The sequence below is a fragment of the Ctenopharyngodon idella genome, chromosome 4 (genome assembly GCF_019924925.1).
Source record: "Ctenopharyngodon idella isolate HZGC_01 chromosome 4, HZGC01, whole genome shotgun sequence".
Taxonomy (NCBI): domain Eukaryota; kingdom Metazoa; phylum Chordata; class Actinopteri; order Cypriniformes; family Xenocyprididae; genus Ctenopharyngodon; species Ctenopharyngodon idella.
This window is the reverse complement of record NC_067223.1, coordinates 22,505,639-22,533,629: the sequence shown is the minus strand read 5'-3', so window position 1 is coordinate 22,533,629 and position 27,991 is coordinate 22,505,639. Positions and strand designations below refer to the sequence as shown.

The 27,991-nt window shown below is 37.8% G+C and overlaps 4 protein-coding genes across 5 annotated transcripts in view; all 4 read right to left on the bottom strand.

Moving 5' to 3' along the window:
* The window catches only part of LOC127511452 (uncharacterized), a 332,174-nt gene that overhangs the window by 71,461 nt on the left and 232,722 nt on the right, over nucleotides 1–27,991 (bottom strand). The window contains exon 15 of the mRNA XM_051892264.1: nucleotides 24,589–25,110. The gene's annotated coding sequence lies outside the window, so the exon portion shown is untranslated. The remainder of the gene's footprint in view (nucleotides 1–24,588; nucleotides 25,111–27,991) is intronic.
* The window catches only part of LOC127511453 (uncharacterized), a 60,124-nt gene that overhangs the window by 11,463 nt on the left and 20,670 nt on the right, over nucleotides 1–27,991 (bottom strand). Inside the window, exons 3-6 of the mRNA XM_051892265.1 lie at nucleotides 14,535–14,768; nucleotides 13,704–13,863; nucleotides 13,503–13,550; nucleotides 10,782–11,300 (exon numbers count right to left, since the gene is read on the bottom strand). Of these exons, the coding sequence (XP_051748225.1) occupies nucleotides 10,782–11,300; nucleotides 13,503–13,550; nucleotides 13,704–13,863; nucleotides 14,535–14,768 (961 nt within the window). The remainder of the gene's footprint in view (nucleotides 1–10,781; nucleotides 11,301–13,502; nucleotides 13,551–13,703; nucleotides 13,864–14,534; nucleotides 14,769–27,991) is intronic.
* On the bottom strand, nucleotides 8–27,991 carry LOC127511233 (gastrula zinc finger protein XlCGF7.1-like). 2 transcript variants are annotated; one of them, XM_051892008.1, is made up of 3 exons: nucleotides 26,645–27,991; nucleotides 6,530–6,675; nucleotides 8–2,775 (listed from the first exon to the last, which is right to left on the bottom strand). In XM_051892008.1, the coding sequence occupies exons 2-3, from the start codon at nucleotides 6,612–6,614 to the stop codon at nucleotides 1,958–1,960; spliced, it is 903 nt and encodes a 300-aa protein (XP_051747968.1). In that variant the 5' UTR covers nucleotides 6,615–6,675; nucleotides 26,645–27,991; the 3' UTR covers nucleotides 8–1,957. The 2 variants fall into 2 exon arrangements, with proteins under 2 accessions (XP_051747968.1, XP_051747969.1); XM_051892009.1 differs by lacking the exon at nucleotides 26,645–27,991 and adding an exon at nucleotides 7,445–7,509.
* Nucleotides 17,073–17,725, bottom strand: LOC127511256 (E3 ubiquitin/ISG15 ligase TRIM25-like). The gene has a single exon (XM_051892070.1). It carries the CDS (start codon nucleotides 17,649–17,651, stop codon nucleotides 17,073–17,075), a length of 579 nt encoding a protein of 192 aa, XP_051748030.1. The 5' UTR covers nucleotides 17,652–17,725.

Genomic DNA, 27,991 nt, shown 5'->3' with positions numbered 1-27,991 from the left:
CTCAGTGTGTTAATAAATGCTTTATTAACACTTATTCCTATTGTAATTCATGATTAATTCAGGTAGTTATAAAACATTTAGTAGTTGTCAGTTAACTATTTCTGTGAACACAACACAGTGATACAGAACATAGAAATATTTATAGATGCAAAAAATGAAAATGTACAACAGTACACTTGATATAACATGAAAAATAAACCTCTAGAAAATCTCCACTTTTCAGTACAATAACTACAAAAAAGAACCCCACACATAACTGAACATTTAATACTGTTTCTTTACTTAGACACATAGTGACAGTATCAAACTACATGGTTTGTGTGGAATCTGTTTTGTTACTTATGGCAACAAGTAGACCAGTGATCCTCCATGGGGGCTTGGAGATAACTTAAAAATATTTCATAAAATATATTAATATAATTCATTAATTGTATTATTAATCCGTTAAATTAAATATGCAAATGTTGCTATTATTTTGGAGCAGCCCACGCCGTTTTTCATCACGCTGTGTGAAGTACAGACTGAACGGCTGCTTAAAACACCCAATAAGTAACAGTACACACAAACTACATCTCTCAGTTGGATAAACAAAACCAGTGTCGCTTATAAAGTTTTGATGGATGACGATTGTAATTAAGATAAAGACAATTACAGTGACATACAGGAGTCGTACATTAGGCATGCGCGTAACAAGTTGAAATTGTAATGCGTTAATATTACTGTGTTACAGCAAAAAGTAATATATTACTGTAATATAATTACTTTTGTAATGCGTTACTCCCAACACTGGTTATTTCCAAACCATTATTGTAAGTGAATCTTAGTGCTTCTGAGCTTAGAAATATCTCTTTAATGTCTTGTGCATCAGAGGTGGATAGGTTCAGGTTTTGTGTAATGAATCTTGATAGGATTGAATTTGAGACTGTAAGAGAAATTATATTACAATCCTGTTCTATTTCTATGATACCATTACACTTTGTGATATTGTTTGTGGTGTTGCAAAGAATTTTGCAAGTGCCACAACAGTGTAATTACGGTTTCAGATTAAACTGCTCTTGTGTTTTTGGACACTGTTTCTTGATGTTTATTCGGGCCCCTGTTGGTTTTAACTCTCTCGGGTCTGAGCGTGTTTTTGGGCCATGGTGAATTGTTGACATGCGTGCTTTTTTCAGTTGCTTATAAACATTTTATTGGCTAAATTACACTGTATTCCGCACAAACAGGGCTACATTAATATGTAAGCAACATGTACGTACATGTCTGTATTTTTGAGAAAATTTAACATTTTTTTTAATAGCCACACATAAGTCACTGAAATAAGCTACTTGCTTTAAACAAATCAATTGTATAAATTACTATATAAATAAACAGAACTTGACTGTTGTGTTGAATTGCAGAGCTGGTGTAAAAATCCACATCGCTATGATCAGATGCTTACACAAATGTTGTTTTCTCGTTGGGTTTTTATTACTGAAAAACTTAGCAGCACATATTTACATATTCATCTAAATGCCACTTGGGATGTTTGCTAAGTCCGGTGCTCAAGTATTTTGAACCTTTTTTACCTTTAAGCAAAGAACCAAAAACAACTCTGCCTAAATATATCAGGGACGCTTATGTGAACCTCAAGGTTTGCTTTACTTCTACAAGTCTTTCCACAGTGATGGCACATGAAAGGATTCTCTCTGCTGTGAGTTATTATATGATTCCTAAGCTGATTCATGTCTGTGAAACTGACTCCACACTAAAGACATACAAGACAGTTCTCTCATACATGAATACTCATGTGGTACTTTAAGGTTTCTTTATATCTGAAACTCTTTCCACACTGACCACATATAAATGGCTTCTCTCCAGTGTGAATACTCAAGTGGTCTTTAAAGTGTCTTTTCTGATTGAAACTCCTTCCATACTGTTTCCATACTGTTTCTCTTCATTGTAAATTCTCATAGGCCTGTTAAGGCTTTATTAAGGGCATTAAGGTTTCTTTTTTCGGTTGAATCTTTTTCCACAGTGTTGGCAGGTGAAAAGTCTCTGTCCTGTTTGAATTCTCATGTGGGCATAAAGGTTTCTTTTCCGGTTGAATTTTTTTCCACACTGTTGGCAGGTGAAAAGGCTTCTCTCCATTGTGAATTCTCATGTGCCTATTAAGGCTTCCTTTATGAGTGAATCTGTTTCCACACTGTTGGCACATGTAAGGTTTCTCTCCAGTGTGAACTCTCATGTGGACTACAAGGCTTCCATGTTTAGTGAAACTCTTCCCACATTGTTGGCAGGTGTAAGGCTTCTCTCCAGTGTGAACTCCCATGTGGACTACAAGTTTTCCATGTTCATTGAAACTCTTTCCACACTGAGGGCATGTGTAAGGCTTCTCTCCATTGTGAGTTCTCCTGTGCCTGTTAAGGATTCCTATTTGGTTGAAACTTTTTCCACATTGTTGGCAGGTGAAAGGCTTCTCTCCAGTGTGAATTCTTATGTGGTCTTCAAAGTGTCCTTTCTGTTTGAAACTCTTTCCACACTGAGGGCAGGTGTAATGCTTCTCAGTGTGATTTTTCATGTGGACTTTTAAGTTTCCTTCTTTTTTGAAACTCTTTCCACATTGTTGGCAGATGAAATTACTTCTAGTCTTTTGCCCCTTTTTTTGTGATGAAGTTTCTTTAGTCTGTAAGCAAATAAAAGATTTTTCTCCAGTAATAAAATCATGATGATTGTTATATTGATCCTTCTCTTCCATTTCATTCAGTACTTCACTCTCCTCTTTCATTGCCATCAGGTCTAAAGTGAAAAAAGACAAAAATAGTAAACCCCAGTTCAATGGCACAAAGCAACAACATCAAAAATTTTGACATGTAAAGCATCAAAACCAACTGCAAGAGAGCGCAGCAGAACAAAACAAGAGAAAAACAAAAGAGTGATCTAAAAATAATCAACATATATAACACAAAGTAATGTTTAAATATCAGAAAAAATGTTTCATGTTCAATTATTATTAAATATAATTTAGCAGAAAACACGTATTTGAGAAGTATTTCAATCAGGATTTAAGCCCCATCATTGCATAGAAACTGCTTGTTGAAGTTACAAATGACCTGATCTTACCATCTGATTGTGTATCAACTAGGACTGGACAATAATTCAATATCAATATATATCGCAATACAATTGGTTTCAATAATGGTTATATGATTTTTAAATGCATTGCCGATATCTGAAACAGTTCCACCTGATAGAACATCCTGAGAGTCAGAAGATGAGGCACCATAAAAGTTTAAGCCAACCTGTCCCTGAAACATCACAACCACCCCCATCCCCAACACCAGCTGTGTCAAAAGAGAAACCCATGCAGCAAACATTGATGGCTGCATTCATGCCTTATGACAAACAGTCTAAACATCATAAAGACATTACTAAAGCTGTTACAAACTTCTTGGTTAGGTACATGATGCCTTTTAGTGGGCTTCAGGAAAATGATGTCAGTCATCGACCCCAGATATGAGCTCCCTGGCCGAAAATATTTTTCCCGCACAGCTATACCTTCACTTTATGTTGAAGTTAGGGAAAGGGTGGAGGAGTAACTGAAGTCAGTGTCGTATTTTGCAACCGCAGCTGACCTGTGGTCAAACTACACCTTGGAACCATAGTTGAGCCTGACAGACCTCTTTATTGATCAAGATTAAAAGCTTGGGCGAAGCAATTGCAGCCGGACTTATTGATGCACTCGCCTCCTAGGGACTCAGTGAGGACCGCCAGGTCTGCATCACCACAGATAGCGGGACCAATCTCATCAAAGTCGCCGAGTCGAACAGATGGACAAGACTACAATGCTTCGGACGCCAACTGAACTCTGCTATTGGTAAGTTGTACACAGTTAATATAAATGTTAATGTTATGCTATTCTGTTTATGGTATGAGGATGTATTACTAAAATCATTGCAGTAAAAAATAGGCAATATACTGAACAAAATAGGCCTTACCTAAATGTACAGAACAACAGAACAAGCTTTTCTTTGACTCTTAAAGGGTTAGTTCACCCAAAAATGAAAATAATGTCATTAATTACTCACCCTCATGTCGTTCTACACCCGTAAGACTTTCGTTCATCTTCCGAACACAAATTAAGATATTGTTGATGAAATCCAATGGCTCAGTGAGGCCTCTATTGAGAGCAAAGCCATTCAAACTCTCAAGGTCCATAAAGGTGCTAAAAACGTATTTAAAACAGTTCATTTGAGTTCAGTGGTTCTATCTTAATACTATAAAGCGACAAGAATACTTTTTGTGCACCAAAAAAACAAAATAAAGACTTTAACAATATCTATATGGGCCGATTTCAAAAAATGTTTTTGCTTCAGAGCTTTACGAATCAAATCAGTGAATCGGAGCACCAAAGTCACGTGATTTCAGCAGTTTAGCCGTTTGATAGGAGATCCGAATCACTAATTCGAAACAAAAGATTCATAAAGCTCATGAAGCAGTGTTTTGAAATCTGCCCATATAGATATTGTTGAAAAGTCTTTACTTTTTGTGTGCCAAAAAAAAAACAAAATATTCTCGTCGCTTTATAATATTAAGATAGAACCACTGAACTTACATGAACTGTTTCAAATATGTTTTTAGCTCCTTTATAGATCTTGAGAGTTTCAATGGCTTTGCTCTCAATAGAGGCCTCACTGAGCCATCGGATTTCATCAAAAATATCTTAATTTGTGTTCTGAAGATGAACGAAGGCCTTACGGTTGTAGAACGAAATAAGTGTGAGTAATAAATAACATTATTTTCATTTTTGGGTGAAACTAACCCTTTAGCATTTTTAAGACTGTCTTTTTAGGCTTGCCATCTTCTAAAATTACACTCTGACACACCTTATTTCTTGGTTGCTTGAGAGTGTTTTGATGACTCTGCTGCGTGTGTCACCATGAGATTAAAGTTTGCATTATTACCGCTCCTCAGTTGCTGGTTCACTTGCCTGATTTTTGCACCGCTCTGTTCTGGATGGACTTTCACCATCATGAGGTGCCCTGGCACTGAGAACTACCGGTAGTTTACAGGGGCAGGTCACTTCAGTCCTGGGAGTACACTCGTTTTACACATATTTGGCGTTACCTATTGTTACAGGTGGGGATACGCCGATCCGATACTCAGTATCGGCTCCGATACTGCCATTTCTGCTGGATAGACCAATCCAAAACCACTATTGTGCGTATACTATTCTGTGATATTGTTAAGCCCCACAAAAGGCACAAAAACATTATAAAGCACCATAAAGTTTTCGTGCACTATATATTCCAAGTGTTCTGAAGCCATACCATAGTTTGTGAGGTACATATTAATATTTAAGTCATTAAATTCAAGTTCATGTAAACTCTTTCCTCTGCTGCAGCTGTCAGTCATTCAGCATTCAAACTGTGTCGCGTTCAGATATGACAGTCAACACAATGAAACTCTCTCCAAGTTGATTCATTTTCAAATGAAAATTATCCCAAGCTTTACTCACCCTCAAGCCATCCTAGGTGTATATGACTTTCTTCTTTCTGATGAACACAATCAGAGTTATATTAATATATATCCTGACGCATCCGAGCTTTATAATGGCAGTGAATAGGATCAATGAGTATGAGCTGAAGAAAATGTCTCCATCCACATCCATCCATAAATATGTGCTCCACACGGCTCCGATGGGTTAATAAAGTCCTTCTGAAGTGAAGCAATGCATTTGTGTAAAAGAAATATCCATATTTAACAAGTTATGAAGTAAAATATCTAGCTTCCGTATTTAAGTTACGAAGAAAGTGTAAACTGGAGTCGCGTCAGTTACACTTTTGCCGTAAGTTGAATAGGGAAGGCGTAGGACATAGCGTAAGATTTTTGAACTGCAAGAGTTTTACACTTTCTTCGTAACGAATACGAGGGCGGTCTGGCAGAAGCTGGATATTTTACTTCATAACTTGTTAAATATAGTTTTTTTTTTTTTTACACAAATGCATCGCTTCGCTTCAGAAGGCCTTCATTAACCCCTCCGGAGCTGTGTGGAGTACGTTTATGATGGATGGATGGATGTGGATGGATGCACTTTCTTCAGCTCATACTAGAAACCCCCATTCACTGCCATTATGAAGCTTGAAAGCGTCAAGATATTTGTTAATATAACTCTGATTGTGTTTATCAGAAAGAAGAAAGTCATATACACCTAGGATGGCTTGAGGGTGAGTAAAGCTTGGGCTAATTTTCATTTGAAAGTGAAGTAATCCTTTAAAACGCCATATTATATTCAGAACAATACAGTGCATAAACTTTTTTTTTTTTTTTTAATCAACACTTTAATGTGGGTTTTATTAATAAAAAGCAACTGTTTTGAACTATTTTGAACATTTTTGTCAAAGACTACGTCTGGATCAGATCCAGAACAATGATCAGAACAGATGGACAGATGAATAGATTAGGATACACTTCAAAAATATCACTCATTTCTGTAGAGCTGGACATTAATGATGATCAAATGACTGAGTTCAGCTTTGGGAATGAAACCAACCTGTTTGTTCCTCAGTTTCCTCTTGTTTCACACTGAATGTTTCTTCAATCTTTATGTCTTCACTCTCCTCTTTAATAAACGCCATCTTTATAATAGTGTCACGTGGATCTCAGTCGCTTCACCAGGAGTTTTTCTGTCTGTTTGTCCTGTTCAAGAAGAGAATAATCAACAGAAAGAAAAATAAATCCAAACTAAATCTCTGGGTGCGTCTCAATCAGCTCTAGTTCAGTAGTTCAGTGCACTGGTGAGGGAGTCAGTCAGAGTGAGAGTTAATGGTCTTAAATCACCTGATTAAAAAATATATATACAAATAATACAGAAAGTTCATATTTATTATAATTATATTTCATATTCAATTATTTGTACATCACATTTAATAGATTACACTTTCAATGAAAACAAAAGGAGTTGGTTTGTAAAAGTTGTTATCACATGTTAGTGTGTTTGGGGGGGGGTATAAATAAAGCAGGTTATGTGACATCCCTGGTATGTTTAAGAGTAAGTAAGCATATAACCTCAACTTTCGGTTCCAAAACGGAGGTAGCTTTCAGGGTATGTAAGTAGCCATAGCAACTTGCTCTCTGAACATAACCTGCTCATAAGGTTTGGGTTAATCAACCGAGAGTTTAGGGTATGTGACAGTAAGTTAACCTTGCTTTCTGGAATACCCCCTGAATTCATGTTTATGATAAACTGATTCACGTTATATAGAGCGAAATGAGACGCTCATTTTCTGTTACTCATGAGTGGATACCATTAACTCCCCAAAAATAACGTTCATTACTGTTAAATAAAGCATTGCAACGTGCCTTTCAATAATGGTTAATTTATTGTACACAGCTTGTAAAAACGATTAAATGGACTGAACAGTTTGTATTGCTTTAAACAGTTTAAATGCGTAAAAAAACCACAAACCTTTTTTCAGCCGAATCACAACAGATGCAGGAGCGCGTCGCAGTCTTATGGCGTCACACCACCAGACCAAAATAAAAGTCTCATTCACATGCTGCTGTGAATATACAGGTGCTGGTCATATAATTAGAATATCATCAAAAAGTTCATTTTTTTATTATAAATTATTTTTAAAAATGAAACTTTCATATATTCTAGATTCCCTACATGTAAAGTAAAACATTTCAAAAGTTTTTTTTTTTAATTTTGATGATTAGAGCGTATAGCTCATGAAAGTCCAAAATCCAGTATTTCAAAATATTAGAATATTTCCTAAGATCAATCAAAAAATGGATTTGCAAAACAGAAAAGTTCAAGTTCTTTAAAGTATGTTCTTTTGTGCACTCAATACTTGATCGGCAGGACATATTACAGCAAATGACTTGCTCCTAGCACAAATTACTGCATCAGTGAAGTGTGGCATGGAAGTGATCAGCCTGTGGCACTGCTGAGACACTATTGAGCCTTCAGATCATCTGTATATTGTTGGATCGATCTTTCTCTTGAAAATATCCCATAGATTCAGGTCAGGCATATTGGCTGGCCAATAAAGCACAGTAATATCATGCTCAGCAAACCACTTGGAAGTGGTTTTTGCACTGTGTGCAGGTGCTAAAGTCCTGCTGGAAAAGGAAATCAGCATCTCCATAAAGCTTGTCAGCAGATGGAAGCATAAAGTGCTCCAAAATCTCCTGGAAGATGGCTGCATTGACTTTACACTTGATAAAACACAATGGACCAACACCAGCAGACGTCACGGCCCCCCCAAATCATTATTGACTTCAGAAACTTCACACTAGACTTCAAGCAGCTTGGATTCTGTGCCTCTCCAGTCTTCCTTCAGACTCTGGGACCATGATTTCAACATGAAATGCAAAATTTACTTTTATCTGAAAAGAGGACTTTCGACCACTGTTCACTGTCCAGTTCTTTTTCTCCTTAGCCCAGGTAAGATGCTTCTGACGTTGTCTCTGGTTCAGAAGTGGCTTGGTAGTCCTTTTCCTGAAGATGTCTGAGTGTGGTGACTCTTGATGCGCTGACTCCGGCTTCATTCTACTCATTGTGAAGCTCTCTTAAGTGTTTGAATTGGCTTTACTTGACAGTATTCTCAAGCTTGCGGTCATCCCTGTTGCTTGTGCACCTTTGCCTACCCAATTTCTTCCTTCCAGTCAACTTTGCATTTAATATGCTTTGATACATCACTCTGTAAACAGCCACCCCATTCAGTAATGAGCTTCTGTGACTTACTCTCTTTGTGGAGGGTGTCAATGATTGTCTCCTGGACCATTGCCAAGTCAGCAGTCTTCCCCATTAGTGTGGTTTCAAAGAACAAAAGATAACCGGAATTTATACTGTAGGGATGGTCATTTAATGAAACTCAAATGTAAATATTCTAATATTTTGAGATACTGGATTTTGGACTTTCATGAGCTGTACGCTCTAATCAACAAATTAAAAAAAAAAAAACTTTTGAAATGTTTTACTTTACATGTAGGGAATCTAGAATATATGAAAGTTTCATTTTTTAAAATAATTTACAATAAAAAAATGAACTTTTTCACGATATTCTAATTATATGACCAGCACCTGTATACTGTATATCAGGAGTTCTCAACTCTGGCCCTAGAAGTCCACTTTCCTGCAGAGTTTTGCTCCTGAAGAAGCTAATCAAGCTCTTCAGGATTACTAAAAAGTTATAGGCAGCTGCGTTTGATCAAGGTTGGAGCTAAACTCTGCAGGAAAGTGGACCTCAAGGGCCAGAGTTGAGAACCCCTGCTGTACATATTCAAGAGAACATTAAGAACTAACAATGAAAGAGTGTGAGATTTTGTCTGATAGGCAAAACTGTAATGTATGACTTAAAGCAGAGTTCATATTATGTGTCGTTTTGGACTGGGTGATATGACAAATCTTATTTCAAGATATAAGACATTTTAATTCAAATAACGATAACAATAATGATACATCAATATAGATATTTTGGTTATTTAATTTTTTATTATTATTTTTTAATTTATTAAAAATAAGAAGAAGCGAATTACACACAATAGGACAAATGTAACCAGTCCTACCCTTTCATCGCTGCTTGCAGCTTTAATTTTAATTGAAACAGATAGGTGGCCTTATTTTTGCATTGTAAATTACTGTATGAATCGTACTGACAAAACATTTTAAAAATAAAACGTGCATATCTTACCATTTCCTTCAAAATCTATCCTTCAAATGCAATGGCATTATTTAATTTTGAAGACCATGAAATGGGTTTTCTTTTGGCTATTGTCTGTCTGTGCATGACACTAGCAGCACAACTGATTTCAGCAGAGGTTGTACAGTACTGTGTACAGTAGCTACTCGTCGGATGATCACTGAACGATTCCTTCGGTCTCTGTCAATATGCCATTATGTTGCTAAGCTATCTGCTTAGACGAAGTGTGCATCATTGATCATTATTCGCGCAAAAATATTTTCTCAGAACACGAGTTCTGCTATTTAGAACATGATTTAAAGCAGAAATATCATGCGCCAATCAATCCAAGCTGTAGTTAAAACATTAAAACACAGCATGCCACAGGACAAGTGTTCAAAAGCAGCGCATATTTCTATTTAAATTAGTATAAAATGTTGTAACTTCTGGATAATGATTTTATGTAATTTCGGTGCTTAACTCCATTTAGGAGAGTGACATATTTAATCTAAATGTGGAAATTGAAATATTTAAATGGAAAAGAGAGTTTAAAATCCTTCTGTTTACTTCATTACTATACGGGCCCCAGATCTGTAAATTCAGTTCTGTTCAGGAGGAGGTTTATTTAAAGTAAACTGGATTAGATTATAATAATTGTGCTCATACTTACACTGATCAAGAATTTACAGTATGATCACATGATCTGGGTTTATATATTTTACATTTATTAATAAATTGACATTTATCAATTTTACAAAAAATCACTTTTTTTTTTTATTGTAAGATACATTTTAATGAATCCTGTGTGTGATCATTTCAATTGAAAGGTCATTTTAATGGTAATAATAAAAATTATGTGACACTACAATAATAACTGAAATAGAGAAAAGCACTTATCATGACACACACACACACACACACTGATCTCACTGTCTATCTGAGGATTCATTACACACATTTATTCTGACATGTTATTTCACTGACAGAAGTTCTGCTGTAGTATTAATGTAATGAAGAGAAAATAAGAGACTCTATAACATCTCACTGTTACTGATTCATCATGAGCTCAAAGCATTATGGGTAGAATCTCTCTACAGTCTATTCTGATTCATCAACACAGTTTCACTGATGATCCAGACCAAACAGTAAACCCAGGATAGAGCGGTTGAGTGAATGTGGTCTGGACTGTGTGGATGAGGCTCATTGTGTCTCCAGAGACGCTGTAGAAGGACAGAGTTCCTGCACTGTGATCCACATACACTCCTATTCTACTGATGATGGGCTTTACTGGGAGTTTAGTCACTATGTTATTGTGTCTGAATGAGTAACTGGAGGAAGAGCAGACCAAACTCCAGGACTGATCATTAGATCCAAACACACACTCTTTACCCCGTCCCTTCCTGCTGATTCTCTTATATGACACTGATATAAACACATATCTCCCACTCCTCTCAATCTCCCAGTAACAGCGTCCACACACACTCTCTCTACACAACACCTGCTCCCAATAATCAAATCTGTCTGGATGATCAGGATACGGCTGGACTGTGTCAGTGTAAGTAATCACTCTGTTCCTCTCAGAGAGATGGAGGTGTTTATTCACTGTGTTCAGATCCAGATTGAGCTGATGGGAATCTGATGGAGATAAAACACATCAGAATCAGGAATTATCAATCATCTGTCTGATATCCTGTGCAAATCATCATTATCATAATATCAATATTCATGTATTCCCTGAATATTAACATTTAGTATAATTAGGCCTATTATATTTACACCATTCAAATGTTTGGGGTCAGTGTGATTCTTTTTAAAAGAAACTGATACTTTAATTCAGCAAGATCCATTAAAATGATTCAACAATCATTGTAATAATTTGATTTACAAAGGTAAGCATTGTATGTCTATTGTATTGTTGGCGATTTTCAGGGCTGTAGACTTTGGCGATCTTGAGCTTTCTTTACATTTCTATCTGTCGCTCCAAAGATTAAAGAGACTTGATACAAAATCCAGTTTAGGATAAATCCATGGTGGAATTTTTTTCCAGAAGCTTTTCACTACTGTGATTTTACCTCTAAATCTTGAATGAATGTTTTTAATTGGCTTTCAGTGAAAAATAATCATATTTATTCATTAGTTTTAGAAGATATCCTTTTTTTTGAAGAATATATTGAATCCTCAGTTAAGTGCTGTCCTGATTTACATCTTTGTTAAAGTCTTGCTTTTTTGGATGATAGTTATGCTCTTTATCCCACTTTGTAAATGTACAAAATGTGCAATAAAAATGTGAAAAGACAGTGAACACATTTTTAATGTTAAAAACATTTCTATTTTAAATAATTGAAAATAACTCACATTTACATTTTTATTTCATATTTCTATTTCAATCTTTCCTTTCATCAAAAATTACAGATAAAAAACACCTCCACACGTTCCACCATTTTTATTTTACATTTTAAAATATATTCAAATAAATAAAAGTTTCTTTAAAATCATATTCATATTTCACAATATTACTGTTTTTACTGTATTTTGGATCACATAAATGCAGATCTTAGTGAGCAGAAGAGACTTCTTTCAAAAACCCAAACTTTTGATCGCTGGTGTATATTTTTTTTATTGATAATATATATTTTGGTGTATATTATTATTCACCTGTCATTTAAAAAGCATGTAATTAAATGTCAGATTTGACTGGATAGTTTAAATATCATTATCATTAGTTTCCCAAAGATAAAAAAAGCCATGTGAATAGAAATTATATTTATGAGTGTTAAATAAAAGCTTTGAAATTTGGCACTAAAACCTGCATAGATTATCACAAACTGCAGCTGGTCATTTCGTGTAAAGTGGCAGGTCACAATCTGTCAACACCGGATGCGAACATCGCTACACGTTGCGTTAAAAACACATGAAAGAACCCATTATAATCAGTGATTCTGTCTACACTGGACCGACAGTGAACGGATGCTATGTTCAATTTCTGATGCACTTGAACTGCACACTTGTGTTCCTGACAACAGGACAAATGTTCTGAACATTCACACTGAGTAGAATGTTGTTGGAATGTTGCAGAACATTTTCTTTTGCAAGTAATTATAAGTTTCATCTCGTAAGTCTTTGGCATATGTGTCTGAAAGGAACACTCCACTTTTTTTGAAAATAGGTTCATTTTCCAACTCCCCTAGAGTTAAACAGTTGAGTTTTACCATTTTCGAATCCATTCAGTCGATCTCCGGGTCTGGCGGTACCACTTTTAGCATAGCTTAGCATAGTTCATTGAATCTGATTAGACCGTTAGCATCTCGTTAAAAAATGACCAAAGAGTTTCGATATTTTTTCTATTTAAAACTTGACTCTTCTGTAGTTACACTGTGTACCAAGACCGTCGGAAAATGATCCGTCGGTCTTAGTACACGATGTAACTACAGAAGAGTCCAGTTTTAAATAGGAAAAATATTGAAACTCTTTGGTCATTTTTGAGCAAGATTCAATGAACTATGCTAAGCTATGCTAAAAGTGGTACTGCCAGACCCGGAGTTCGGCTGAATGGATTCAAAAACGGTAAAACTCAACTTTAGGGGAGTTGGAAAATGAGCATATTTTCAAAAAAAGTGGAGTGTTCCTTTAAACAAAAGCCTCCTAAGAACACCTCAGCACCCTCCTTTTCAAAGACATTGCTTCCTGCGCCCCCAGATATTCTTCGAACACCCCCATTGAAAAACGTTAATTTACATGATCAACTATAAAACTCTTCTGTCATGTTTTCTTTCTCCTTCTACAGGAAGAACATGAACACACACAAGAGTTTCTTTCCTTGTTTTCTTAGTGACTTACATTGTAGGAAGTCGTTCCTGGTTCTGGGAACAATGTTGCTGAAAGTGACTGTGGAAATCAACAGACATGAAGAGTGTGATTATCATGACAAGAGAAAATGATCCCTGCATCCGTTCCTAAGACATTTCTAATATGATCTTCTACATGATATGAGATGATGGAGGATCATTTCTGAGAGCAGATGAATCTCCAGGACTTTACCTCTGTCAGAGATCTTCTTCAGCTCCTCTTTGCAGAAATCCTCCAGTTTGTCTCTCAGCTGATGGACAGATTCTCTCACAACATCAAAAGAGGAGAGAGAACTGAAGGGATCGTCATTTACGTCTGTAGATTCAGGAGGAGCTGAGAGAGACTGGAAACTCTACAGAAAACAGAAATCAAAGCTCATCACCTCCACACTTCAGACAATAACCTGCACTACTGTCAGATTTGAGCAGCTCTTGTTGATCTAAAAGGCAACAAGTAGATTGACCATTATTTATAACTTTTGAGCAGTTAGTGGCTCTGAAATTCACAAGGACTCTTAGGACACGATCCCAAGGTCAGGTTTTGTGGCTTAAATACACTGAAGCATCACTAATATACAGCCTCACTTCCTGTTTGAGGACTTAACTGTCAAATTCATTAATGTGTTACTGAAAATTATTATAAAAGGTTCCAGCAGGTTTAAAGATTATATGATTTTGATAAACATTACTTAGAATTTGTGGTTAAAAAAAAGATAAGTAAAAGGAGGATGAGAAATCTAGCTTAAAGTTTAAATATTAGTAAAGTTTTGAACTGTTGTTGTCTGGAAGCTCAATATATCTTTCAGGAAAATGTTTCTTAAGAGATTTCCAGAGCTGAACTGCATTTGTAAGTGCGTCTCTTTCAAAAGAAGAAGATCAGATGAGAGTCTGACTGATGATTATATAATAACCGAACACACAGATCAACACTTCAGTCAACGGCTCATTCTGCTCTCATGAAATGTTTCTCTGTGAGTCTCTTGCTCAAGTCCACTATGATCCTGTTCTTCTAGATCTCTGTTACCTGCAGGAAATGGATGTGATCCTGTGTGTGTGAAAGCTGCTCCAGCTCAGCGTCTCTCCTCCTCAGATCATTGATCTCCTGCTCCAGTCGCTCCAGTCGTCCTTCAGCTCGACTCACTGCAGTCTTTTCCTGATCTCTGATCCGCTGTGTGGCCTCAGAGCGGCTTCTCTCAATGGAGCGGATGAGCTCAGTGAAGATCCTCTCACTGTCCTCCACTGCTGTCTGTGCAGAGCGCTGTTAGGACACACATCACAATCACACAGTGGCTTCAGTGAGTCCTGACTGAGACTTCTCAAACTTCTCTTCTTCTCCAGACTCACCTTATGAGACTCCACAGCCTCTCTCAGCTGCTGAAGATCTTTCTCTCTCTGCTGGATCCTCTGCTGGAACGACCTCTGCATCTCCTTCAGCTGGTGCTAAAGGACAAACCAGTAACAGGAGAAACATCACATAAATCACCAAGTAAACAGACATGAATCCAGTATCAGTGAAGTGCTGAGATTGAGGGGTTAAAGATCTTTCATGATAAGGTTATAGGTTCATTCATAAGTGTCAGCATTATTTAATCAAAGCCTAGTTTTATATGGGGGTCAAAGATGTATAAGGTTTTCAAAGAAGCAAAAAGTAAAATAGCAATTACAATTCCCTAAAAGGCTTTTTTATGTTAATTGGAGTGTCATTTATACGCTTATATTAGATATATTCAATAAATGCAATAATTAATTTTTATTGTGATTGATATGAATGTACCCTAGTAAAATGTCATTCAGTATAACACTATGGAAAATGGGCATAAAATTATTTTTTAAAATACACTTAATCACAAGGTTATGTCCATGCTTATACTTATGCTTAGAAATATAGCTACCCAGAAAAAATGACATTATTTTATTTTGAATACCACATACTTGTTGTGTCACAGGTACAACTCAAAATTCGTAGTTTTTTTTTAAAACAAAAGTCTTACACTGAAAAACTGCTAAAATCTATTAAAAGTATCTGTCACTTCATCCTTTGAGATTTGTTTTCAGTCAATAAAACAAAATTATTGTATTTTAATATAAAATACTGGTGTTGTACTGTGTGACAATATTTTGTTACCCTGAATGACACGTATCACTATGGCCTAAAAATACTGATTAAATGTGAGTCCTTCAGCAATAACAGTACTGATCCTATGAACTATTATTAGTAAAAGCAATAGTATTTTTAGCTATTTTTTAAGTTATAAAATTGTGTAAAAAAAACTGGACAAGATGTTTAAAAATGTGAGAGAGATGATCCATACGCCACACACATAAAGAACATGGATTTTACTATGCAACATAGTTTATCTGACGCAAGAGGTAAATTTCATTTATGTAGGATTAAATCAGCATTGAACATTTCAAACAAAGCTATTACAAAACATTTCAGACTGTGCAAAAAAACTATAAAAACTTCCTAGAAATCATCACAAAACATTGGATATCTTTCACAAAGTAATATCACGACATTACATCACACAGGTATTTTTAGCATCAGATTGTGTCCTTGTATGGATTGGTGGATGATCAGGATTGACATCCTTCTTTCTTCTCTGGTAACTAAAAAATGAAAATGCCCTTTGTTCTATTGCTGCGAACACTAGCACAATTATGCCATGGGTGTTCATTTATATTTTTAGGATGATTTCTACATTTTCTACATACTTTTTGTTCACTTTTGTTCATGTTCATCTTTCTTCAGTGTGTAATGTTGCTGTTTGAGATTGAAAAAAAGCTCTGCAAAGTTACAAAGTCCCTTCAAAGGCAGTTTTTCTCTATATCAGTGTCACTGTTTCTGAACTCCTTGAAACACCTCCATTGTAGTCTTGAGTTTTCTTCGGGGAATGAACACATCACAATATTTCTCATTTAACTAATCCTCACATATGACATACACAAAATAAAGGTGGCGAGGCCTAGTTGTGTTAGTAGTGTGTTGTCATCATGTTCAAGAGACACTGTTTTTACCACCCTGAATCTAAACCCCTTTTTCGCCCTTCCTATTACAGATTAACTTGATCGTTAAAATGTACTTTTAACACTATTGCTCAACAGTATACAACCTTATTCTTTTGTTGTGTTCTCACCATTTTTATAATGACAGCTTTCTGAACCATGCAGTTCGATGCAGGTCAGATGTTATAAATGAAGTTACAAACGTAGGTTTGGGAGGAGCCTAATCATTCAGTCCTGTCAATCATCATTACGAGCGTATTTAAGCAGCAGTCATTGTGTCGTCCCAGCGACAATTCTTCCAGCATCCCTCCACCTCCCTATCACTGGTTATGTTACAACACATGCTGAGCAGTAGACCAATCACAACAGACTGGGACCAGCTGACCAATCAGAGCAGACTGTGATTTTTGAAAATCGGGTTTTAAAGAAACTGAAACTAAAACAGTGTTCAGACAGAGAGGGTGAAAACAGACATTAAATGATGTAAATGTATTCTAGTAGACCCCATAAACAAAATTATGAACCTGTAAATGAACATAATGGGATCTCTTTAAGTTCATACCTGTTTCTCTGTCCTCTGTGCTGCAGCTGATACAGTGTCGTGGTTTTTATGTTCATACATCGTACACAGCACACATATACACTTCTGATCAGTGCGGCAGAAAACCTCAAGGATCTTGTCGTGTTTCAGGCAGATCATCTCCTGCAGTCGTCCAGTGGCTTCAGTCACTTTATGTGGCTTACGTGAGTGAAATTCCTCATGACGGTCAAAATGAGTTTGACAGTAAGACTCCAGACACACCAGACAGGATTTGACGGCTTTGTGTTTTCTTCCAGTACAGACGTCACACTGCACATCTCCAGCTCCAGCGTAACAGTCAGCAGGAAGTTTAATCTTCTTCAGTTTCTCCACCAGTTCAGCCAGAATGGTGTTTTTAGCTAAAGCAGGTCTTGGACTGAAGGTCTGTCTGCACTGAGGACAGCTGTAGACTCTCTTCTGATCCTCCTGATCCCAGCAGCCTGTAATACAGATCTTACAGTAACTGTGTCCACAGGGAATGGCCACTGGATCCTTCAGGAGATCCAGACACACTGAACACATGAACTCATCCTGAGAAATTTTGGCTTCTGCCATTTTACTTCATGAACACAGAGAAACAAACACACAACAGCTCAACTACACTTCAGTTTCAGTTTCTCTGAACTCATGTGTTTCCTGTTTCCTGGTTCTGTGTTTGAGTGACGTGTGTAAAACCGGTGTGTCTGTAAAGCAGCTTCCTCATTCCTGGTCCTGAAGAGCCTCATTGCTGCTAAGTTTTTAGTTTCCATGTGTGTTCCCACACATATTGGGCCACATTTATCAATTTAAAATAGAAACAAGTACAGATCCAAGAGCAGAAATCATCTTACGACAGGGTTAACGTGATTCATCAAATATTCATATGCTGCCAATCCCATCATACGAATGATCGTACATTGATAAATGTGGCAGCTAAAAACGATCGTCATTTAAATATTACGCCCCTAAAAATTCACAATTCAGAAGCCTCGCCCCCTAGAGCTTACAACACGGAAAAACATAACCTAGCCAAGACGAGGAAGTAATCTCATGAAAGAGAAATTGATCTTACTCCAAAAACACCCATTAACCTTGTAATTGCAAATAATTACATTACATTAAAACAAACATTATAAACACTACAGCATAGGCAATTTTCTTTCATCTCACTCCACAACAAATACTTTAAATGTAATGTTATTTAGAACAGAACAAGAATGAAAAGTGAGCGAAGGAACTGTGACATTACCTCCCCCTCCCGGTAGGCGCGGCCTCGCGCCATAGATGGAACAACCGGGGAGGGGGGGGTGGGCACCCTGGAGACCTTCACGCAGGTGCAGGGAGAGGAGCAGACGGGAACGGAGGTCTCCAGGGCGGGTCTAGGAGTTCAGGCGGCCATGCCGAGTCAGAGGCCGTGGGCGGCCATGGCGGGTCGGGAGCCGTGGGCGGCCATGGCGGGTCGGGAGCCGTGGGCGGCCATGGCGGGTCGGGAGCCTTGGCAGGCCATGGCGGATCCAAAACCCCACCCATGAGTTCCCCACCCACGGGAACAGGGCCCCCCCCAAAAAATTTTCTTGGGGAATTCAGCGGTAGGTAGGGCCATGTGGGCTGGACCATGTTGGAAGGCCGGAGCAGGCTTGTCCAAGGCCAGAGCGGGCTCGTCGGCTGCTGGAGCTGACTCGGGGGCTGCTGGAGTGGACTCGGGAACAGCTGGAGCGGACTCGTGGAAGGCTGGAGCGGCTGGTTCTGCCCAAAAATCAATGAGCCAACCGTCCTCCTTAGATGAGGGCTCAGGCTTGCAGGCAGGCCCAATAGGAGGCTCAGGTGAGGCAGCGGCCCTTCTCTTGGGCCGTCTGGGCCTTGCGGTGGCCCTCTTCTTGGGTGGCTTGGACTTTGAGCCAGGCAGGACCACTGGGGAATACCCACTGGAGGGGTAGGTGGAGGAAACTGGCGGTTGTTGAACTGACCAGGCCGCGCGCTTCTCTGAGGGGACTGGACGAGAATGATACGCTTTCTTTTGAACCTCTTCAATTTCGAACTCAGAACCATTTAAAAAGAGAATCAGATTAAGAGACTCGACTAGGGAAAAGAAACAGGCAGGTTCACTATAGCGAATCATGTCCTTGTCCAGGCCCATCAGAAAGCACGCGTTGAGCGGGGCATCTGGCCAGTTCAACAAATAGGAAAGCTCAGAGAATTCCTCCAAGTACCTCTCCAGCGGGCGACCGTCCTGCCTGAGAGTCCGAAGACGGTCCTCCGCTGAGATGTGGGGCTTCTGCTGGTGGCTCTTTGGGGGCACAGGAACAAGGAGAATACACATAATTATTCTTGTGGATGTCCAGCGGTTGGGTCTGTTCTTCTGTTACGTTTGGTTGCAGTAGAGATGAGGCAATACACGGACTTCCACAAATAAAGGAGTATTTACTGAATGAAGGAGCAGACATACAACATTACACATTAAACTAACAATAAGAACAGACAAGGAGTGAGTCCATTATAAAGGGAGTGCAGATGATCAAGTCCAGGTGCAGGTGATGAGTGCTGATGGGGAGATGACGAGGAAGTGAGTGCAGGTGTGGAAACAGGAGGATCATGGGAAATGGAGTCCGGGAACGAAGGGAACTGTGACACATGGCAGGATATTGATGTTTTGGAGTTGGTGAAGAAGGCTCTCAGCCCACTCAAATATTTCACAGATGCACTGTCAGGTGAGGACTACATGAGTGTTTCTTACTTAAAGCCTGTGTTGCATCTAATTAAAATGAATATCTTGAGTGTGGATACTGAGGACACTAACTTAACAAAGACGATAAAGGAAACCATCAGTACCCAGTACCTCAGTGAAAAGTACAGTGACCAGACAACAGATGACCTCCTGGACATGGGGTCTCTTCTTTACCCAAATTCAAGCTGCACTGTGTGAGTGAAGAAAAAAAAAAAGCGCACATAAAATCTCGAGCTATTACTGAGCTGCAAGTCCTTCTGTCAGCATCATCTCAATCAGTAGTGTCTGTTGCATCACAAAGCACAGAATCTGAGGGGCAAGTCAATAAATAAGGGCCAAAACTCAAAACTACTAGGTAGCCTTCTCAAATTATCAAGTACCTCAGCAGCCACAGTCCCAACCTTGGCACCTGCTTTTCAAAGAGTTAATTGAGGCAGAATTGGCATCATACCTCTCAATATCTAAAGCTGACAGAGAGTTGGATCCTTTGAAATGGTGGAAAACTCACCAGGCAAACTTTCCATGGGTTTGCGCATCTGGCAAAAAAAAAGTACCTTTGTATCCCAGCAACCAGTGCACCATCAGAAAAACTATTAAGCACAGGTGGCAACATTGTCACATGCCAAAAGGCTAGTTTTAAACCCCATAAAGTGGATCAGTTGATTTTCCTTGCAAAAACTCTTCCAGTTTTATTATATTTCTGTTCATTTCAATAGCAGTGCAGTGCTGTTAAAATGTAACCGTGAAACAGTTTGATTTTTTTTAATGTACATTTAACTATTTTTACTTAAGTACTTCCGAAAGTCTTATTTTCTATAATATTATCTATTGGCTGCTGATTGCAAAGTTGAAAGGTTTACTTTTTGGGGATTATATTTCACTCACGAATGTGTACATGCCTCCGAACCATCCTTCTGACTTTGTTCGACTGGCTGAGCTGGCTTGTGCACAATCAGTAAAATAACGAGCTTCCGGCGGGACAGCCATACGCATTCGATGTATGTCCAAAAAGCATTAACTTCCACGACGTAGTACACAATGACATGTATGATTACAAATGGGAGACGTTCTGAGAGTTTTAATTTAGGAAGGGGCACCAGGCAGGGTTGCCGTTATCACCCTGTCACAGTTTGTTGCAGAAGAAGGCAAGAAGATGATGAATAAGTTCAAACACAAAGTTTAATAACAATAATCCACATGAGAAGCATCATCTCCAAGCCAAAGACACCAACAAAAGGAATCCCCATTTAAAGACAAACAAGACGCCAGTATACCTCCAGATTTTAGCTGAACTGGTACATTGATATAGAATTTAATAACCCTGCATAAGAAAAGATAGAAGGGTTAAAATTAATGATTGATGGTTCGTTCAGATCAGGTCTTATAAAGTGCATACATTGCTGGAAACTTGGGATTTTATTATTTTATTCTCTTAAAACTCATTCTTTCCTCGCTTTCTTTCTTTCTGCAACTCGTGTATGTGTGTGTGTTTTCTGTGAGATCTTAGTTTTATGTGTTAGAATAATCAATAAAGTCTCCTTTATATTATTAAAGAGAAGTGTTTTGTGTTGTGCTTATGAATTTAATGTCTTAAACTGCCGATCTATGTTACCTTGCTAATAAATAGTGTTTTCGCTATAGTTTGGATATTCATTTCCGCCACAGAACTGATAGTTACGGCCCATTCAAATGAACTCTGGACAATTCATTTGCTCGTTGTAAAATAAGTGACTCTTTTAATATTTCCTATAAATTAATTGATAATTCCCTTTGAGCTAAATTTACCTGTTTCACTTACAATGTACTACCCTGGCATTGTCTATGTTAGGAAGGATAGCTTTGATCAAGTTTATAGTCTTGCCTCATTTCTTGCACTTATTTAATGATCCCAATTCTCCTAAATTGCACTATAATGTATTAATGGCTGGTTCAGCACTTTTATTTGTAACTGGAAGAAAGCAAGACTGAAATGAACTTCCATTCAACTTCCCAGACATAAAGGAGTTCTGGTGTTTCTGGATATTAGATTCAGTTTGCTTAGATACTGAATCACTCAACTTAGACAATGGTTTACCTATATCATTGGCCTATCTTCCCCTTGTTTTAGATGTTAAAAAAATTCTGGTCTAGGGCAGAACAGGATTGTTAAACAGGATAACACATTATGTGTGTGAATGATAATCAAGAGTTGGGAAGGAAAAGCCAAAACTCTGTCACCTTTTACTCCAATACAAGACAATTTTGATTTTCGGCCTGGAATAATGGTGTGGCAAGCAGGACGAGGCCGAGGGCCGTGAGAACGGAGTGAAGCGGTGGCGTGGTTGTCATAAAACGGATTTATACATTCAATATTGAAGCACATGTTAAGTACAAATACAATGAATATGCAATAGCCTATAGTGCCTTTATTTAACAAAATGCTCCTCTCTAAGTTCATTTCTGTAGCTGACTAATGAGTTTTTGGACATTGAACGTTTTGGTTTTGGTCCTTTCTGAGGTAAATGTGATGGTAAATATGACATTTTTACAAGCTGTTTTGTTGACGCCTTTCCATGGTTGAAACACTGATTGATCGATTGCATGTGACATGATACGGATTTCGTTAAGTTGTACTGTATCCTTCAACATACCTTCAGATGTTCATTCATGTTTATTTCATGTTGTAACTAGTAAATCAGAAGAGATGGTCGGTTCATATGTGCCCAGCGTGAACTGAAGCGCTACTGTGGCTACTGTCACGCCACAGAGTGGCAAGAAAGACCGTGACACCTGGAGAGAAGTCTATGGTCTCACCCCAGTCAGTGGGAAAGTAGCCGTAGAGGTTTATTGTGGTTGCAATTTCAACCTGGCCACCCCCCAGTTCACATAAATAACATATTTTGATTCACAATGGCGACTTTTGCTGAAAAGTGACTAGTTTGCAGGTATGTATACTTGAAGAGAAATTAAAGAACAAAAAATGGTGTGATGAAATTTCAGGAAGCAGCTCAATAAAAGGTTGGTGTTTTCTTGGGCTCCAGAATCTTATGAAGCAGACACCTTTTTTCATGTTTAATACTATAAAGCTACTTGCTTTAAAGAAATCAATTGAATAAATTATTCTATAAATAAACAGAACAACTTGACTGCTGAGCTGAATTGCAGAGCACATCAGCTATGATCAGATGCTTCCACAAATGCTGTTTTCTCATTGAGTTTATTTTGTTATTGAAAGGAAATTGTGCAGAACATTTACATATTCATCTAAATGCCACTTGGGATGTTTGCTAAGTCCGCGGCTCAGGTATTTTGAAAATCTTTTAACCCCTAAGCAAAGAAACAAAGACAGCTCTTCCAGAGTATATCAGGGACGTTTATGTGAACCTCAAGGTTTGCTTTATTTCTGAGAGTCTTTTGACAGTGATGGTATATGAAAGGCTTCTCTCTTGTGTGCGTTATTACATGATTCCTAAGGTGATTCATGTATGTGAAACTCATTCCACAGTTACATGCACCCTCATAATGTGATTATAATGGGATTTTGGCAATATTGCGATTAAACTTTACCTCATGTAAACGCAATACTTAGATCAAAGTAATGTGATTATGGTTACTACGATTATGAGCTTAATCACATTAAACTAGGTGGTGTACACCGATTTTAATTGCAATAAACAGGCATGTAAACACATCCAGACAGTGCGAAGAATGCAATGGCAGCGTAGGCAAACCCGGCATAGCGATGTTCATCACGGCGCCGTGTAATGTCTAGTACATCCATAAAAATGTATTTTGTATTCGATGAGTAGATTAAAACAATGGCCATTGTAGATTTGATGAGTAGATTTAAACATGCATACTGTGAGTGTGGTATAAAGGCAGGTACACACCAAGGTGACGCCGACGCACTAGTGGCGACGAAAGCAGACTGCGGGGTTGGCTCGCGTCGGCAGCGTCTGGGTCCAAAGTTGGCCTGACACACCAAACCGACGCTCGGCAGCTGACGGCCAAGTAGCACGTCCGTTCTGCGCCTGCGTAAGATGAAATGCCTTTCCGTACCAGCAGGTGGCAGTAGCTGAACAGCCAATCAGAATGATCAGATGGCCCAACGAGATTCAACATGTCGAATCGGCAAAAAAAAGCCGACGAGGACCAACTTCAGCCGACGGTGCGGAACACACTGAGAAAACTTAGTCGGTCAATGAACCGTGTGTTCCTGCCTTAACCATATGGTATAACCATACTTATTAGAGAACAATCAGACTAATAAAAATTGCATGTAAACTGGAGTGAAGATTTCTGCTCATGTCATGTACACATCTTACACAATGAGATTAAGACCTTACTCTGATTATGAGAAATAATCGCTTTATTGGTGCACATGTAAAAGTAGTCACTAAAGGCATATAAAACAGTTCTCTCCTACATGAATACTCATGTGGTACTTTAAGGTTTCTTTATATCTGATAGTCTTTCCACAGTGACCACATATAAATGGTTTCTCTCCAGAGTGAGTTCTCATGTGATCTTTAAAGTGTCCTTTCTGATTGAAACTCCTTCCACACGTTTGGCAGGTGAAAAGGCTTCTCTCTATAGTGAAATCTCATGTGCCTTTTAAGGCTTCCTTTAGGAGTGAAACTTATTCCATACTGTTGGCAAGTGAAAAGGCTCTGTCCACTGTGAATTCTCATGTGGGCATTAAGGTTTCTTTTTTCGGTTGAATCTTTTTCCACACTTTTGGCAGGTGAAAAGGCTTCTCTCTATTGTGAATTTTCATGTGCCTGTTAAGGATTCCTTTAAGAATAAAACCCTTTCCACACTGTTGGCAGGTGTAAGGCTTCTCTCCAGTGTGAACTCTCATGTGGACTACAAGGTTTCTATATTCAGTGAAACTCCTTCCACACTGAGGGCAGGTGTAAGTCTTCTCTCTATTGTGAGTTCTTCTGTGCCTGTTAAGGATTCCTACTTGGTTGAAACTTTTTCCACATTGTTGGCAGGTGAAAGGCTTCTCTCCAGTGTGAATTCTTATGTGGTCTTCAAAGTGTCCTTTCTGTTTGAAACTCTTTCCACACTGAGGGCAGGTGTAAGGCTTCTTAGTGTGAATTCTCATATGGACTTTAAAGTTTCCTTCTCTATTGAAACTCTTTCCATATTGTTGGCAGATGAAATTACTTCTAGTCGCTGTCTTTTGAGCCATTTTTCTTGAAGAAGTTTCTACAGTCTGTGAGCAACTAAAAGATTTTTCTCCAATAATAAAATCATGATGATTATGTTGATCTTTCTCTTCCATTTCATTCAGTACTTCACTCTCCTCTTTCAGTGCCATCAGGTCTAAGGTGAAAAAAAGACAAAAAAGTAAACCCCAGTTAAATGGCACAAAGCAACAGACATCAAAACTTTTGACATGAAAAGCATCAAAACCAACTGCAAGAGAGCGCAGCAGAACAAAACAAGAGAAAACCCAATTTAATTTAATGTTTAAACACCAGGAAAAATGTTTTATGTTTAATTATTATTAAAAACTATTCATGTTTAAACAAGTATTTGAGAAGTATTTCAATCAGGATTTAAGCCCCATCATTGCATAGAAACTGCTTGTTGAAGTTACAAATGACCTGCTTTTACCATCCGATTGTGTATCAACTAGGGCTGGACATTAATTCAATATCAATATAATTTTTTTTGTTATATGATTTTTAAGTGCAATTCCGATATTCGAATTCGAGTCCCTGGACGAAAATATTTTTTCAAGCACATCTATACCTACACTTTATGTTGACTATTATCAAACATGTGAAGTTAGGAGCAGATCAGACATTGTATGCCTGAGTTACAACAAATGGCAAAACATTAAACTTCGTTAGCCTGCCACGGACATGCGAGCTTTTCAGCGAACACTTCATCCATCATAAACATATTCCACAAAGCTCCAGGGGGTTAATAAAGGCCTTCTGAAGTGAAGCGATGCATTTGTGTAAAAAAATCCATATTTAACAAGTTATGAAGTAAAATATCTAGCTTCCGCCAGACTGGTGTCGCGTCAGTTAAACTTTTTCCGTAAGTTGAATAGGGAAGGCGGTCTGGCGGAAGCTAGACATTTAATGAGGATCAAATGACTGAGTTCAGCTTTGAAAATGAAACCAACCTGTTTGTTCCTCAGTTTCTTCATGTTTCACACTGAATGTTTCTTCAATCTTCAGGTAGTCACTCTCCTCTTTAATAAACTCAATTTTTATGTCTTCATTCTCCTCTTTAATTAACGCCATCTTTATAATAGTGTGTCACATGGATCTCAGTCGCTTCACCAGGAGTTTTTCTGTGTGTTTGTCCTGTTCAAGATGAGAATAATTAACAGAAAGAAAAATAAATCCAAATATCTGTTTCTCAATCAGCTCTAGTTCAGTAGTACTGATAAGAGATTCAGAGTGAGAGTTAATGGACTTGCATGAAAACATTAGCAGTTAATTTGTAAAAGTTGTCATCACACGTTAGTGTTTGTTGTTCTCGTTCATTTAACTGTTTGACCAGCGGTGATTCGAATCACTGAATCATTTTACGAAGCAATTGATTCAATTGACTCGAAGTTTGAAAAAACGCCGTTTCTTTCATCACTTTCCCCCCCAGTATCTTAATTCATGTTTATGATAAACTGATTCACGTTATATAGAGCGAAATGAGACGCTCCTTTTGTGTTACTCATGAATGGATGCGACTTACTCCCACAAATAACGTTCATTAATGTTAAATAAAGCATTGCCACTTTACTTTCAATAATGGTTAATTTATTGTACACAGCTTGTAACTAAATGGACTGAACAGTTTGAATTGATTTAAACACTGAAAAACAATGTGTAAAAACACAAACCTTTCTTCAGCCGAATCACAACAGATGCAGGAGCGCGGCGCAGCTTTATGACGCCACACCGTCAGACCAAAATAAAAGTCTCATTCACATGCTGCTGTCATATATATATATATATATATATATATATACCAGGGGTGTTCAAACTCGGTCCTGGAGTGCAACTGTCCTGCAGAGTTTAGCTCCAAAAAACCTGCAGAAAGTTTCTAGTATGCCTAGTTAGACCTTGATTAACTGGTTCATCAGTGGCCCTCCAGGACTAAGTTTGGACACACCTGATATATTCTGTATATATATAATAAATATATATATATATATATATAAATATATATAAAAGAGAATATTAATAACTAACAATGAAGTGTGAGATTTTGTCTAATAGGCAAAACTGTAATGTTTGGGTGCAGAAACCATTTATACCAGGTATTACAATATTAATATGCAAATAGCTACAAATGTGAATTGCAATTTTAAAATACATGTTAAAAAACAGCGTAAGAAAGCAGAGTTCATATTATGTGTCGTTTTGGGCTGGGAAATATGCCAAAATCTTATTCCAAGATATAATGGCCCGGTTTCACAGACAGGGCTTAGACTAAGCCAGGATTAGGCCTTAGTTCAACTAGGACATTGAAGTAGCTTTTATAAACCTTCACTAGAAAATACACGTGCTCATGAAAGTGTGACATCAGTGGCAAACAGCCAATCACATGCAGCCTTGCAACAAAGAGAAACTGTAATTCACTTCTCGCGAGCGCGATTCAAAACTCTTTTGCTGAAAATGAACAATTTAAACGCATTTACACTAATGAAAATACTTGGACAAATAAAAGAAATGATCTTGCTCTATCCGTGCAAGTGAAACTTGTGAAGTTAGTTATATGGTTGATAATATACAGCAATAGAGACTCAAACATACAAGGTCACATGTAGTCATATTTAGAGTATATTTACACCTTATTTATATTACATATGATCTATATATATTAATATTCATTGAAACTAAATGCTTAATAACTGTTAAACTAAACTTGCATGTGTGTAATGGATTAATAAAAATAGATCATCAAGTAATTATCATTAAAGCCAGACAATTTCATCGTTAAATATTTGTTTTTACTATATAGTGACCTTTAATTTGGAGGAAGAGAAACTGGGGGAGAGACTTTATTGTGTTGGGTGTGTCAGTGTCACTTAGCTCACATCTGATTGGCCCAATTTCAGTTTGAGATCTCTAAACTAGAACATAACCTGCCCTGGAGTAGGTTAGCTGTGGAGCGGCTACCTTGGCGATGAACACCGCTAAAAGCCAAGTCACTTTCATGGTACCTAAAACCCAGGATTGGCACA

Coding starts and splice junctions, on each gene's coding strand:
- LOC127511233 (XM_051892008.1), bottom strand. CDS start 6,614: ATGGCGTTTATTAAAGAGGAGAGTGAAGACATAAAGATTGAAGAAACA. Junction 2,776..6,529: donor GGAAACTGAGGAACAAACAG/GTTGGTTTCATT, acceptor TTTTCACTTTAG/ACCTGATGGCAATGAAAGAG.
- LOC127511256 (XM_051892070.1), bottom strand. CDS start 17,651: ATGGCAGAAGCCAAAATTTCTCAGGATGAGTTCATGTGTTCAGTGTGT.